Source organism: Anneissia japonica, unplaced genomic scaffold (assembly GCF_011630105.1).
Source record: "Anneissia japonica isolate Jap-2015-1 unplaced genomic scaffold, ASM1163010v1 scaffold11144_len554210_cov170, whole genome shotgun sequence".
Taxonomy (NCBI): Eukaryota; Metazoa; Echinodermata; class Crinoidea; order Comatulida; family Comatulidae; genus Anneissia; species Anneissia japonica.
The window spans coordinates 498726-515181 of NW_022708762.1; the positions used below are offsets into that span (position 1 = coordinate 498726).

A 16456-nucleotide genomic window follows, 5' to 3' on the forward strand; every position below is an offset into this window, starting at 1 on the left:
AAAAAAGACAAGTTCCCATTTAGTCATGCTGTGCGACTTGATTCGTATAGCAAAGAATTATTGGGGCAAAATTTTAAGAAAATTGTAGCAATTTTCAAACGACATGTTTTCAAACGATTAAATCCAACCTTGAATTGTTGGATTCTATGTTCAATTGGAGTCGAAGTACTTTAAATCTGTGCACTTACAGGTCTCGACGGCATACATCACTTTTTTTATGTAGGTGCCCACTGGCCTTTCATTAACACGTATTTACCAAAGGATATATCATGGCTTGCTGTAAATATAGATGTGCGTGACTGAATAAATTGACGAAATAGTTTTGTTTTTTTTAATGGATACAAAAGCAAAATATAGTTTATCGATCTAGAAATATGCAGGAGATTAACGTCATTATTTTTTTTCCACGAACTTCATTCTTGTTGAATACAATACATATTAAATTGCATTAACAATAACCTGTGTGCCATGACGTACCAAGTCTCTTCAGCCCAAACTAACTATTTATATGGCAAACCTTTGTACAACACCGATTTACTTCTGCTGTCAATCAAGTTCAAAGTTATTTAGGGTTGGTCTATTATTAATATTTTTAGTCCTTTTAAGGAACAGTAAGGGTTTTCGTAAAAACATGAAAAAAACTTCTGCACTAAACCGCATTCCCCAACTATATTAATAACTATCACTAAAAACATACTACTTGTTTAATAGCTACAGCTACTTCAGGTGTTTCTAAAATTTAAATTTAATATTTAATATCATATCACCTCCAAATTGCTGCTATTTTTATTTATTTTTTTTTTATATTTTACTTATTTATTTATTTTGTATATCTTAGTTAATTAGGCCTGATGTTACCATCAAGGTTGATGAGAGGCGGCCACACAATATTTGTATTTATTTACCGGTAATTTATAAGCCATGAAATACTGGCACCTAGGTATGAAACATAGCGAGCCACTTCACAACCTGTCAACAGCGCAAGCTGGGGTAACTAAGCATGGTCGGCCGAGAATGGTCAGCGTGTAGTTCAACCCTCGACAACAGTTTCATAACCTGAATGGAAATCGCTGCGCCAAACCGCCCTTCAAATCACTCAACTACCTATCTCTTCTTTATTTTGCCAAACTTTCAACTTAGCGCTCTTCCACATGTTTAGGCAGTCTGACATTAACTGCCTCTGCATCCACTCTTACTGTTCCCTCTAGTCGCACGAAGACATTCGGTGATAGAGCTTACTCAATTGCTGCTCCTATCCTAGACTTGGAATGATTTGCCACAATCTGTTCGTGAATTTCCATCTGTGGATATTTTCAAAATGAGACTTTAAAATCACCTTTCCGCTCCATTTAGTTTTTCCTTCTGTCTTTTTCTTCTGTTCTTTCTTTTCTGTTTCCTACTTTTCCCTCTTGTATACTTTTTCTACATTCGTTCCTTCCGCTTCTTGTTTGTTTCTTCTGAGCACTCCCTCAAATTGGCGCATTGTGACTTGGTATAATGCGCCTTATAAGTCGAAGACTGGATTGGATTGGGTTGAGGTATAGGCCTATTATCTTTTGCCACGTTTTGGAAAACCCAAATCATCCCAAGTTTTTAAAAGAGCAAAAGTTGTCCGAACGAATTTTTATTTTCTTTTATGTAGGCCTAGTACACGATTAATTATGGTAGGCATACCGCATGCCATAGTGAGTGACTGAGCGTTGGAAAACCAGATCCAGGAATTGCTAAAACGTCGACACTTCATGAACAAAACAATATAAAATAATGATTATAGGTACTATCATATACCACCGTGCTCTGCTCTGTTAAATGAGTGTGAAAAGGGCGAGGCATATAGTTATATGTTATGGGAAGTTGAGGAGGCAATCGTTGTGGATGTTAAGTAGTTACCTTGTCATTATTTTTCTAAAGGACCTCGTGTTAACTCCGACGTGTTCGTTGTTTGAATGCGGTGTTGTGGTATATGAATATATATGGTTTTGAATATGTGTGTGTGGGATGCATATTAGATCGGGTAGGTGGCACAATGACGTCACGACAGTTATGAGATTTGGAGGTAATCAGCAAAAGTTAATGTGTTAATTTTGCCAAAAAACCCCATGTAGCATAACAAATTCGATGTAGCGGATGTTCGTCCCGTTGGTGGTAGCTACAACAGTGAAAATCATAGTTGTACCTGAAATATATTCGGAGATATCTGGTGGACAGAGAAAAACACAAAACATTATTTTAGTAGTAGGCCTATATGACCTTTTTTTAATTACATTTGTCTTAAACCTTTATAAAAGCGAATTCATACTGAGTATTAATGTGAAAATAAAGGTATAGGGGCCTATCACACGTTACAATTTCCGATAAATTCAATTTGCTTTGCTTTTTCCGCCGTGTCCCCTGCGTTCAGGCCTTCCTGTTTTATGCAAGAGGCTTGGTCTCTGTATAGCTCATTATTATTCCTATCCATCCCTGATGTTATCAAACCATTGTATCCCTTCGAATACCGTAAATGCTCGAATAAGCGTCGCGGCGCTTATAACATTTTTGGAGGCTTGTCCGGCGCTTATTCGAGAGCGGCATTTATTCGAATGCGGAGATTCTATTATATTTTAAAAAATCCCAAACTAATGTTACATAGGCCCACGTATTCCCGTAGTTCAGTAGGCCTATCATAGGTCACGTCATCGTAAAAAGGTTTATGAGAAATGTCTGTTTCTTCATTGTGTTTAATCATTTTAACACTGTAGGCCTATAGGCCTACATTGTATTTAAAAACCTGTTTCGAGCACTTATTCGAGAGCGGCGCTTATCTATAATATATATTCGAGCATTCGGAAGGCCTACATGTATTGCTTTATAAAAAAAATCAAGTTGTCTAGAAGTCTGGAAGGCGAGTTGATTGGCCGAGCGGTTAAGTCAGGGGCACCGTGACCTTCAGCTCTAATATCGGCGTTGGTTCGAACGGCTCACTCGCCAATGGTTCCGGTGGTGGAACAAGTCTTCTCGGATAAGGACTTTAAACCGTAGGTCCAGTGTACGCATTTGGCTCGTGTGCACTTTAAAGAACACGGTACATCATTCGAGAAGAGTAGGGGGTTACCCCGGTGTACTGGTCCATTAAGCCCCCTGTTGTTAAATGGATATGCCACGTAGGACAGTGACTAAGTTCACTTATTGGCATATCCTTGGCCCTCGTGCCTAAAGAAATGAAATGAAGTTAAATGTATACATTAATTACAGACCATATGGAATAAATACCTCACTAAAAAATTACACAGTATGCCAAAGTGGCCGAGGTGTAGCCGAGTGATATGGCAGGTGCGCCGGTAAATAGGGCCTACAGCCTTAACATCGGTACTGGTTCGACCTTTCCCAGGGTTCGGTTGGTAGAATCAAGTCTTCGGAAGAACCCGAAGCTACATAAGGGCCTCTCTCTCTGGTTGCTACAGTAGTCGCAGACAACGCCCATATGCAATTTAGCACAATGACGCTGCGAGTCATGGGTCTCTTCTTTACCATTTCTATTCAAATTAGTCATATTTTTATAATAATAGTAAACATTTATACCAACAACTTATATTGCTTTTATTACTGTCTGTCATTAGCCTATTATTTTTATTATAAACAATGGCTTATTATTAAAAGAATCCAACAGGTATCGCTCTACCACCCATCAACTATTTACCATTATTATAATAGTAATAATGGTAAAAGAACCCAACAGGTATCGCTCTACCACCCATCAACTATTTACCATTATTATTATAAATATCAGCATATTCAAACATGCTACTGTATTATTAGGGAGATTTCACAACCTTATAAAACGATAACAATACAAATACGTCATCATTATCGTCATTTGTGTCTAAACATTCTTGACCGTATACAGAATATGAGATGAACATGATCGTTAATTAATGTAAAAGGCACGGATGACCTACATTGTGGGTTGATTGACTAAGAATTTGACGACGTAATCATTTGTTATCGTTTTCTTTCATAACCATGCGAAACCTCCCTATTATTATAGGCTTATTATCATTATGAGAAAAAAAATAGAGCAGCTAAGGGCTACGGGACCCGCTACAGGAGATGTGGTTGTTAAATAATAAGAACAATAGGTACTTGATACATTTTATATACGATACATTTCAGCTTTCACGATAAACATGAATGGACAGAGGTGCAATCCCACTGACCAATATAATGATGATATCCATCAAAAAATGTTATTATTCTAGAAACTGAAAAGTCTCAGGTAAGGAAATATAATACATACCACACTCCAAGTATTGAAATACACGCCATCCAACACGATGGTGTGCCTATTTCAATACTTGTAGTATGCATTATTAATATTATTCTATTTCTGTATTATTATTAATACTACTAATAATAATAATAATTATTATTATTATGAGAATGAAAATAAGCAGGAAAACTATGCGTTTAGCATTAAGTAAGAAATATATAAAAGTATGTTTCCCATTATCTTTAAATTAAATTTTAGGGGGTTAGGTTAAAAGGGCCCGGGAAACTATGCTTTTAGCATTATTAGTAAGGAATATATAAATATATTTTGTCCAATGTCTTTACAAGAATTAAATTTTAGGGGTTTGATTGTCTTCAATATGTTTAGACGTGATGGATTATGCTGTGATTTGGCATAAAACATATTTTAGAAAGATCAAGTTTGGCAGCAGCGTCTCCCATTTAGGTTCCAAATCTTGTGACCAGGCCTGAGTGGCGAGGGTAACAATCTATTCGAACGGCTCTGAAAAAAAAGGTTTTTTTCTGCTCCTCGTGATTTTCAAATATGTTGAATTAGCAATCTGTGATAATTAATTGGCTCAAATATATTGTTCAGTTAACTCTTTTGTGCAGTCAGTTGGAGATTTACGTATTTCTTTGAAATATACTTTATAAAATTCATTGTAGATGTGCTTCAATGCGTCAGGGTATTTAGTGCCTTAAAGGATTAATAAAGACTGTCAACATCCCGTTTTGCACATAACAAATCAAAAGCAATCTGGGTTTGACTTAGAAAATACAATCCTAATGTTCGAATTTTTAGACACGTTTCAGCAGTTGAACTAGATTTGTGTGCTATACGTATCACTCACATAAACTTCATCCAAAACCCTCCTAAAATGCCTTTGGTGCGAATTAGCATAGTACCTTCACTTTTAGCTCTAGCGTTGTTTGTAACCCCTGCTATGTTGTGTATTTGGCGGGTCGTATAACTCACTGATGATAACTTATATTGGTTGCTAATATTCCTAAATGTTTTGTTGATCATCAAAGGCATTGCTACTTGACAAGAAAACATTTCAAGGGGAGTTGTAAGTATCTGTTTTATAAAATCGTTTATTTGTGACTTTGTAGACAATTTCAGAATCCTGATTAATGCGGAAACCTAACGGATAAAGCAGAAAAAATTCTTCAATTTGAATCATTCCTTTGGGCCTGCCACCCCTATCCTACCCATTTGCATACCCCTAGGTGATATCACGTACCTAAATTGTACAAGATTCATTTAGAATATATCCACTGAATGCATATGACGCAAAGTTGTAAATCCAATTCTAGAGTTTGGTTGGTTTGGTACAATTTTTAACTAATCTTATTACAGAATTATTATGTTATGTAAGAATTTATATTGTCATTTAATCGACCAAGGTGCAGTATCAGTGGCGCTGTACACTACATGTTTTTAGTGGGAAAAATCGAGACTTAAAAATAGGTAACAAAATTTAATTTATGTAGGGTGTGAATTCCAAAGTGTCAGTCCTTAGAAAGAAAATGCATTTGGAGAATGTGCGGTGAACAAAATGCAAACATGCTCCACTAAAATAACTGTCTCCAGGCTCAGCGGACACAAAATACTACCAGTTTAGCCAACTGAGCAACCTCTTATCGACTTCGCACTATGTGGTGGGGTCGAGGTACTCTGGACACTCTGTAAAACTGAATTTTTGGCCTCCTTTATTTCCTAGCTCCTTCTACATTTGCCATTGAACTTATTTAATTATTTTAAAAGTTGGGGTGCGCCCTTTCAACCACTCCCTGGATCCGACACTGAAGGAAGGGAGTGAAATTAATTAATTTCACTGTTCCCTGCTTTTACAATACTTGCTACGGTAAAAAAAAGTGAATGAACTACAGTAATAAAAAGAATATTACAAAAATTCCATTGATTTTAATGATTTAAGAAACCTATACACTTTTATTTCTTACAGACTTTCACCCTGTATTTTCATCTACGTAGTAACAGTTATTACTTGTATTTGGCTCTTGGAATTTAACCTATATTTCCAGCGAGTGGAGTATGCAGAAAACAATAATGTCACTTGTAGGACAGATGACATAACTTACGAAAACACAACATTCTCTTTCGAATTCGTAAGTGTTTCACTTGAATTTTCTATCAGTCATGGCTGTGTAGTCACTTAAGATTGAACAAATACACTTGTAATTTTAAATTTTTCAAAGCAATAAGTGAATGGTTGCTTCAACGATATACTGTTTGTGTTTGGCAAAAAAAAAAAAACAAAAAAAAAAAAAACAGTCAATTTAAATACAGATATTACATAAATCAGCAATAATATTAATAGTTTATATGACACACTTCTTGGATAAACTGACTAATTTGCTTGGTTTATCCAAATGTGTATGCAAGAACATTTAATTTATAGGCTCATAATTGGAAACTAACTTGACTAGTAATCAATAAAAATGTTTAATGTATGTACTGTATCAGGTTTTGCACTTGTTTTTTTTTCTCAGCTCCTTATTTCGACCATAAATTTTGATGACCAGGAATGGTCTTTAACTTTGCAACAGTTTTTCCTGTTCATTCTCATCACTGGAATATATGGCTTCTATCTCAAGGTGCATGGAACTATCCGAACGTCTTTTGGCCAATGTTGGTAAGGCCGCTGACGTCCTGAAGTTTTTTAGCGACGGATTCGATATGGAAATAACTGGATGTTCCAAAAGTCTTATGACGATGATCTTATCCATTTGGTCACTGAGCCTATTGCAGTTACCACTAAATCTAAAAATGGAAAAAGAAGATCAAGTGGCCCAGGTTCATGAAACAACAGATGTCGGAATTTTGTTATTGTGGAAAAAGTGTACGCAATGTATCTACAACAATATGGATGTGTGTAAAACTGTATTGGCACTTATAATGCAAGACGGTTCTTTTCTTATCATGAGGTTATATCTAATCATAAAGTTCCAGAACATTTCACAGGGGTTAGTCTTCTTCACTGCAAAAAATGTACTTGCTACAGTTTTGGAAATCTATCATTTAAAATTTCTTTTCAAAAAATGAGTAAAGTCAACCAAGTTAAAGCCATGTCCATCGGATCAAGATCCAGAATCAAATACTTCGAAACAACAGCCCAATGAAAAGGGCAATGCTACATCTACCGTCAAAGGTGAATCCGAGGCGTTTGATTTGCAAAGTTCATCGGACCGGGATCCTGAATCAAATAATGTGAAGCAACAGTCTAATGAAAGCGACATCAATGATATATCTACCGTTGACGGCGCATCCAAACCAGATAATTTGCAAAATTCTTCGGACCGTGATTTTCAATTAAAAATTATATGAAACAATGGCCTACTGAAAATCAAGCGCGGATTTATAGGGGGTTCGGGGAAATGTTTGTTTTATAGACGCGCACAGATAACCTCTGAGGTGTTTTGAACAATCAATAATTTCTTTTTTCTTTTATTTTTTGTACTCTCCAAAAAGGGGGGACAGGGTCCGCCGGTCCCCCTTTGTCCACCACTAAAAATGACATAAATGATACATCTACCGTCGATGGCGATTGCGATTTTTCCAATGAAGATAAATTAGAAAGATCATCGGACCGGGATCAAAAGCAAAAGTAAAGCAGCATCATTATTACTTCTAGCTTCGATGTTCATGTAGTTAAGATTATGGGCTTAGGGAATCAAGCCTTTTCGACTGATGAGTAGCCATTTAACAACTTGCAGAATTTGAAATACAGACTTTAACAGATTTCTAAGAAAGGCAGCTTGTCTATTAATTGTAAACAGACTTCACTGATAATGAAAAACCTAATTTTAATGATTTTTCCTAAAAAGATTATACATTTTAACAGCTCGATCTATGTTCAAACACATGGGCGTCGATCGGTGGAAAAGAGTAGGGGGACACGGTCCCCCACTTTTCAAAGCCGGGCGTGGGGGACATTATATCAACTTTCCCACTTTTCACTAATCTTCTATAGTTAAAACCCCACTTTTAAAAGCGAGTGGAAAGAACAACAACTACGAATAATTTTGTCTGTTTACTTGTGCTCTGTTCCAAGTGAGGTGCGTATTTCAGAACTAAAACCGAGTAATTGTTTGTACATCTCGTAACCATCTCAGTAACTACTCAATCGATTTTATGGGTGCAACGGTTATTAGAGGATACGGTACATTATCAGGAAAACTACGTACTGTACGTTGTTAAAATTGGAAGCGTGTAAACCTATTAGGCCAACATTTTTAAAAACTCAAAAGTGTAAAATTTCTAATATAAACGATTTATTCGAGTAAACCCATACTACCAATGCATACTTATACATTCTACACTTTCAACTATATAATACTAGTGGTGGCTCCAGAAATTTGCCGACAAGGGGTCTGACATGTCCGACAGTGGGGTCCAAGTCAAGGGGTGGACTAGAGCCTCGATCAGGGTCCCGGAACAAAAAAATCCTGGTAGGGTTCACGGGGGAGGGGGCTTATGGTTTGGTATGGCACAAATTGTCTTTCAGACCACAACATTAGAGACTGGCAATCAAAATAACATTTTGTATAGTCAAATAAATACTTTTGGTTCGACGTCCTCGTTGAGGCGAATGATGAGGGGTCCAGGCTGTAAGATAAAGGGAAAAATTCCCTCCCTGCCCCTGCTGGCGCCACCATACTACAAAATGTCAACTCTGCAATTCTGTGACATCTGTGTTCCATGCTCTCTGGAAATTATTAACATCAAGATACGATATTGTACTGCATATAACTGGTATGAAAAATAACAAATACATTTATTATATATACAGGTACCAAGGCATATCATAAGATTATGTCATTATAAAAACAATTAAAAAAAATTCTATATACAGAAAAAAAAACTATTCATAGTATTTTCTAAAATTCAGTGCAAAAATACAAGTATAGAAATATTATTTCTTTTAATTGAGATTAAATATATACTATAAACAATAGATTAACATTTTATAAAACAATAGATATCGCCACCACCCATCAAGATTAAACATTTACCATTACTATATATAATATATGCGTATATATTCAAAAATTCTATTGTCATACTATTATAGGCTTATTATTATGAGGAAAAATTAAAGCAGAGAAGAAGGGTTATAGATGGGAGATGTGATTGTTAAACGAGGGACCTGTCTTAATAGGGACTTAGAGGGTAATTCAAATATCCCCGTTAGGTTTTTAGACGTGTTTTGTATTTACATTTGTATAAGGTTCAGATATTGAATAAATCAAATAATAATCCTCTAACGCGATACCTGATGGAGAGAGGTGTTAATCACACCGACTAAGAACGTAATAATGAGGAATAAAGAATTCAAGAATGAGATAGGCATACGAAAAATGCTATTGTCATTATTAATATTATTCTAACTTTATTTAATATTATTATGAGAAAGAAAAATAAACAGAGAAGGGCCATGGAGACTATTATTATAAAGCAAGTAAGGCATTTTTTTTCCCAATTATCTCTAATAAAACTTTGGGAGTTACATTGTTTTCAATAATTCAGAAGTGATGGTTAACTCTCATCATGAACCCAGTAAGAAAACAGCTCAGAACGAGTGAAATTATGTTAAGGAGAGGATTTAGGCTTGAATGAAGCACACCAGAAGAAGGCTTTCCGGTGGTTTCTCCTCCACTAATATTCAGGGTGATTACTTCTCCACAGTTACTGCACAATTCTCTGATATCGGCATTCAACAAAGTTTCAGAAACATAAAACTTGGTCATCTGTTCATCTAGTGAAAAAAAAAGAAAAGAATAAATTAACTGTAAGAAATAACTAAAAACCTAATACTAAAGAGTCTTGAATTACCTAAATTGAACGAATATAGGCGATTGATAGTGGTCGATATAGAAAAAAAAAACAAAAAAACAAGGATGCAAAGATCATATCAGGCATAGTTAAAAAAATATCCTATCAATTGTTTGAAATAGTGTCTCTGGAATATGTGGTCTATTCTTATGTACAGTAACCTAGATCGTGTTGAACAGGTCACAGCTATTATAATGAAGTAAACATGTTGATGCATCGTACTATATGTAGCACTGTAAGAAAAAATCCATCTTTTTTTAAGCGTCTCTGGTTGGATTTGAAGCTGTGACTTCTTGCTATCGAGATACAAAAAGCCTAGTAGGCTAAGTAATCCAAGTGTGTTCTTGAGATATTTTTATTAAACTAAATTTCTTTTAATAATAAATTATTACGACTTTTACCTGGTTGATAATAGTTATACACTTTCACAGGGCTGGGCTTGATGTTAGACACAATATTTGATCTGAAGGCAGTGATACGTGCACAAGTGCTTTGATTGTATGCAATCTGGAATAAAAACAGGGATGAATATTGGGTACTATGGAGACGATATAGTGTCAATGTAAACAGACATTAATTGAAGATAGTAAACTATTTGATGCACGTAAAAATTAAAGGTTTGTCAATTTATAATCTTTTATTTCCAAACCATGTATATAAATATATGCAATACAATGAAAATGAAAATTTATATTTGGAAAAAAGAAACCACAAGAAACAAAGCTTTAAAACGTGGCGCCTTAAAAAACGAAGATATAATGAAAAAATTGAGATTAGAAAAAAGGTAGGTGTTGCTGATATGATTTACATTCAGGTGGTCTGAACATGGAGGAAAAAAATTTCCTCCATGGTCTGAAGAAGCTGTAATTTGGCATAAAAATGTTTCAGAGACGGCGAGTTCGGCCGTAGTATTTACCATCGAGATTTGGGGACTAGGGTGCCATACAGCTAGGACCGCCACACCATCTGAGCATGGATAGCTGTTCTAAAGCTGGGGTACTACATTATGGCAAAAAAAACACCGTCTTAGGTGTCTGTATTTTAGCCTTTTTTACACCCTGATTTATGAAATCGTTAGAAAAAATCCCCGGGATAGCGTTGTGTTGGTCGTCAATGGAAATTCAAAATTAGGGGAACGGGTCCCCGTGGCCCCTCGCTGGATCCGCCCCTAGAGGAAACCTTCGGGAACAAACAAAAAATGTCCCATTGATGAGGGTATCCCATTAAAAGAGGTGTTCTACTTTACTTTGGGTATGAATATCTCGAATATAAGGTCACCTCCATTTTAAAAATAAGTTATTTTTGTTATGCTTAAAAGAAATAACTTAGGCCTATTTTGTTTCCAGTTGAAACTGGTAACATACAGAATATGCAAAAACATGTGACATGGCTAAATATGGCCATGATGACATTAAATTGAGACCATAGTATATTGTGACTATATAATTGCCAATTTGACAATAATATAAAATTTGACAGCCTGCCAACAGGATTTTAGCATACGTAAGAGCAGGGCCGGATTAAAGGGCTATGGAAGCTGGGGCTGTAATTGCAAGTGGACATAAATATTCTGTGGCTAAAACATAAAACGAGATTTCCGGGAGTTCGGCGACCTATTTTTCCCCCTTGGGGCCTGGTGCCCCAAAATCCCCTATGTTAATCTGACCCTGTGCAAGAGCAGGTATTCCTTCAGGTAAGGTCGATGTATTTCCAACAACAATAAATTGGAATGGAACTGTAATTCAATGAGTTGATTATATTAGAATCTGTTGCTACTTCTAGTTATTTTCATACATACACATGAAAAGAATATTTTCGAATGAAATTTTCAAGAGATTAGCATTCTGACATATAATTGGTTCAACTGTATTGTTCATTTAACCCTTCTGTAATGTCAGGTGGAACGCTTATGTATTTCTTAAAAATATAATTTAAAAATACATTTCGTAGATGTGCTTCAATGCATCAGGTATATTTACACACAGGCTAATGATCTTTATTTTTACACACGTTTCAGCAGTTGAACTAGATTCATGTGCTTATAAGAAACACTTCTTTTTAAGCACGAAATAGCTCTTCTACCAGCAAATATATAATATATATATAACTTCATCCAAACCCTCTTGAAAATGTCTATGGTGACAAGACACACACTGTTAATTTCAAGGAGTCAATTTAACTCCAAAAGTGGAGTTAATAAAAAAGGTACAGAACGACTCCTTTTCTGGAGTAATATTTACTCTCATATTTTTACTCCCCAAAGGGAGTAACATTAACTCCAAAAAAAGGGTGATTCCCATCCCCTTTTTGGAGTTAATATTACTCCCTTTGGGGAATAAAAATACAAGAGTAAATATTACTCCAGAAAAGGAGTCGTTCTGTACCTTTTTTATTAACTCCACTTTTAGGGTTAAATTGACTCCTTGGAAATAATTTCAATAGACCACAAATCAATAAAGACCACACAAAAATTCTATAAATAATCATTCCTTTATTTTTGTTCACAAAATACATTATTCTTTTATCTTTACACGTATAAACCATGCCTATAATGGCAATTAGCGAGAGAAGTACCCCTTCAAAATGAATGACTCTTATTTTCCAACTAGAAAGTTACAAACAGTGTAATGACATGTTTGTTGGCTTCCTTCATCTTTTCAAACATCTTGGATTCTAGGAAGATATATTTCTTTGCTTTATTATGATACTGAATGTTAAAAACATAGAAGGTGCCCAGTAGAAGGGCTAGAGCCAGTGGCCTTCGCAATTCTTCTCAGCGCTCTGAGACTTACTTGTATAGAGCGCTAAATAAAAACTTGCATATTATTATTATTAATTATTATTATTATTATTCTCCTCCCCTCGGCAGCGAAGTAGAGTGGGATGACTTCTTTGAGGTTGCCTGGCCTCAGCCGTGGAAAAATCAACTTCTGGATAATTTCGTCAATGGATTCATTCTCCTAAATGAAAATAAAAATTAATAACAAAAAATTAACAAAACAGATACAGATTTTAAACTAAAAAAAAAAAAAAAACACAAGCAAATTATTTACATGGACCATGTATGGGATTTATGGGCATGGCAATAACAAGATTTTTTTTTTTATTATGTAACAATTTTCATTGCAAATGTAAACAAATACCATCTATCTGAGCTCTTCACTTTGAATGCTGGGTATGTTTGTGATGCTACTTTTGATACTACACTAAGGGTCAAGTTGATTATGTCATTATTCCAAGGACTTATAACTGTTAGGAATCTGGCTGGTTTAAGCCGTCTAACTTGAATTAGCCTTATGTGTGGTATTGTTATGCCAAGTTATTTTATAGGCGTCAAGCTACTGTAATATGACTTCATATTTGTTGTAATTTCCAGTGGCAGATCCAGGAATACGAAATAGAAGGGCCCCGGAAGGGTACTTTCACAGATAGAAAATCTATACTACCTCAGCCCCACTAAGGTTGGGGCTGAGGTAAATAAGAGACAGGGTTTACGCTTATGAACTTTGTAAACAATGAATAGGATTTAGATAAGAAATGACAGAAAATATATGCAATTTAAATGAATCATTTGTACGTATTATTTTAAATGACACCTTTTCATTGGTAGGCTTAAAATTTGAATATAATTTTGCTTATATCTCCATTAAAAAAAAATTGAACAATTTAGCCCCAGCCCCACTTGAATGCGTCACATATTTCCGAACAAAGTCGATGTCGAGATTGCTTCCATGATCTCAATGAATTATTTATCATAAGGGTTATCCATAAAATGGGTTCCCCGACGACAACTTCACTTGTCCTCCGATGGATAAAAATTACCCTTCTATGTAGCCCAGAAATGATACTCCAATTGTGGCTGGTCCAGGAAGTCGAAATAGAGGGGACCCAGGGAGGGTTTGGCGCAAATAAAATGTCCACCCACCTCATCAACTTTACAGACGCGCGTATACAGATCAATCAACATTTGGTTGCTCAATTCAAAAAGGGAACTTGTAATGCTTGTTGTTAGAAAATGAAAAAAAAATCTACAGTATATATTGATAATAATAGGTCAATTTATAAGGTGCAAATAAACAAGGTGTCTAAGCACCAAATAATAATAATGATTATAATAATAATAATAACAATAATAACAATAACAATAACAATAATAATAATAATAATAACATTGCAGCATTCGTAAAATGTTTGTCACTGGTGCTGGGAACAGTCACAAAAGGGGGGGGGAAGGCAGTCCCCCAGTAGAAAAAGTGGGTTGGCCAATGGCCCCCCACCCCGCTTCTGCTGCCGTTTATACGGCGTGAGAGTCTCTAATAACCTCTGCCCCTCCATGATTGAGGCTGAGGTTAGAAAATTTTGTACAATTTATATGTCTAGGTGCTCGGAAATAGCACTCAAGTTCTTAATTTCGTTATTTTTTTTGCATTCACTTTGCTGAGGGCAGAGACCGCGCCTCCGAAACCCTGTCCGCCAATTTGTTAATTTTGTTTTTCAGGGGTGCAACAGTGGTGTGCAAACACATCCTTCGATGACGTCAGATCACCCAAAGTTTCATAGTGCATGACACAAGGAACAAGCTCAGTGCAAGATGATGATGACTGAATTAAACAAATTAATTTAAACATATCAAGAAACCTTAATGGTTTTATTTTAGAAATAAATCTGACAAATTTAAATTTCATTCTCTACAAATTTCCTCCGTAATCAGGGGTGGCAGAAGCATTGATTGGTACAGTGTGAGTCTCCAATAACCTCAGCCCCACCATGTTTCGGGCTGGGGTTAGAAAATTTTGTAAAATTTACACGTCTAGATGCTCGGAAATAGCACTTTAGTTTTTAAAACGCCAGGATACTGAAAAGAATCACCCTAGTGGAAGGTTTAACTTTTTGTTTAACATACTGTTGTGTCATTTTAATCAATTTATTATAATCTCCATGGCATGACATTACAGTTCTTTTTCACGGCATCTGGTAGACCTATGCTTGTTGTTTTGTTCAGGGTTTAACTGATCGTCTCGTTTAAGAAGTTGATTTTTGTGTTTATACCGAATATTACGTTCGGAATTTAGGAGAGTTTCGGATTTTCAGAATACAATACATGTGTTATTTTAAGTAGTATAATAACCATGTTTTAAATAACGAAATTGCCGAAGAAATATCGTTTTAGTGTTGTCTTAAAGGTAAAGGTAAAGGTAGGAGAATAACCCATAACTTGCAGCGTCATTGTGCTGAATTGCGTATAGGCGTGGTCCGTGACTACCTAGCAGCCGTAAAGAGGCGCTCCTTGGTAGATACATGTTCACATCATTCCACAACGACAGGGGCTGAAATGAACCATAACATCGGGGTAACCCCCTACTCTTCAGAAAGATGCAATGGGTTCTTGAAAGTGCACACGAGCCAGATGTATACACTGGACCTCCATTTTCAGTCCTTATCCGAGAAGACTTGGTTCTACCAACCGAACCATGGGCGAGGAGCGGCTGGAACCAGCGCCGATGTTAAAGGCTGTAGCTGCGGCGCCCCTGCCTTACCGCTCGGCCACTCGACTCGTCTTAGCGTGGGAATGATAGTTTTAGCATGGAGCTATTATTGAGAAGGAGATCACTCGGCAACAGATCCCTTTGACGCGACAAACCTATGTGTTCCCCGCTTTTGGATCGCGCTAAGGCGTATTACCCTATAATTCACATTTTTTCGTTAACAACAACTTGGCAACGACATGCATTTATAATAATAATACACATTTTTAAAGCGCCTATTAAAGCAAACAAAACTGGCTTGTCACCGGCGCTGGAGGATGTTAGAAAGAAGTTGAACTATTTGAAGAGGAATGATTTAAGAGTAGATTTGAATTTGCGGATCAGAAATGATACGTAATTGAGGAGGCAGAGAGTTCCAGAGTTTGGGAGCAGAGAAAGAAAAAGAGCGTTCACCGGTACGAATATGCTTGACTCGTGGAGTAACAAGTTTGAGGGTTTGAGAAGAACGAGTAAAACGGGAAGAAACCTGTTTGTCTATAAGTGAACAGAGATAAATTGGGGCACGACCATACGCTTCCAGCAGAGCAGTTGTGCAATAAAACGTTTGATTTTAACCCATTAAATATCTTTATAATGAACAATGTTCCCCTGATTAGATTTTTTCGGGCTTTTGGTATATTATTATTTGTATATTTCAGGAACGGATTCCGTAAAATACTGTATTTATTTTAAAATTACTTCTGTGTTCATTATAATTTTGTCTAAAGATCGATTGGTTCGACTATAAGGCTAAGTCAGCGTAAAACTGAAAAATACTCAGATTTTGGATTGATTTTTCGAATAG

General features: G+C 36.0%; 1 protein-coding gene and 1 long non-coding RNA gene across 2 annotated transcripts in view; both read right to left on the reverse strand.

The window, feature by feature from the left end:
• Positions 1–8543: 8543 nt before the first annotated feature.
• LOC117106563 (CD109 antigen-like) overlaps positions 8544–16456 on the reverse strand; it is a gene marked incomplete at its 5' end in the record, with an annotated part of 46264 nt that continues 38351 nt past the window's right edge. Inside the window, 2 exons of the mRNA XM_033247947.1 lie at positions 8544–10049; positions 10528–10633. Coding sequence (XP_033103838.1) covers positions 9817–10049; positions 10528–10633 — 339 coding nt within the window. The remainder of the gene's footprint in view (positions 10050–10527; positions 10634–16456) is intronic.
• LOC117106570 overlaps positions 12601–16456 on the reverse strand; it is a 13002-nt gene continuing 9146 nt past the window's right edge. Inside the window, exon 4 of the long non-coding RNA XR_004445092.1 lies at positions 12601–13086. This is a non-coding gene — a long non-coding RNA (uncharacterized LOC117106570). The remainder of the gene's footprint in view (positions 13087–16456) is intronic.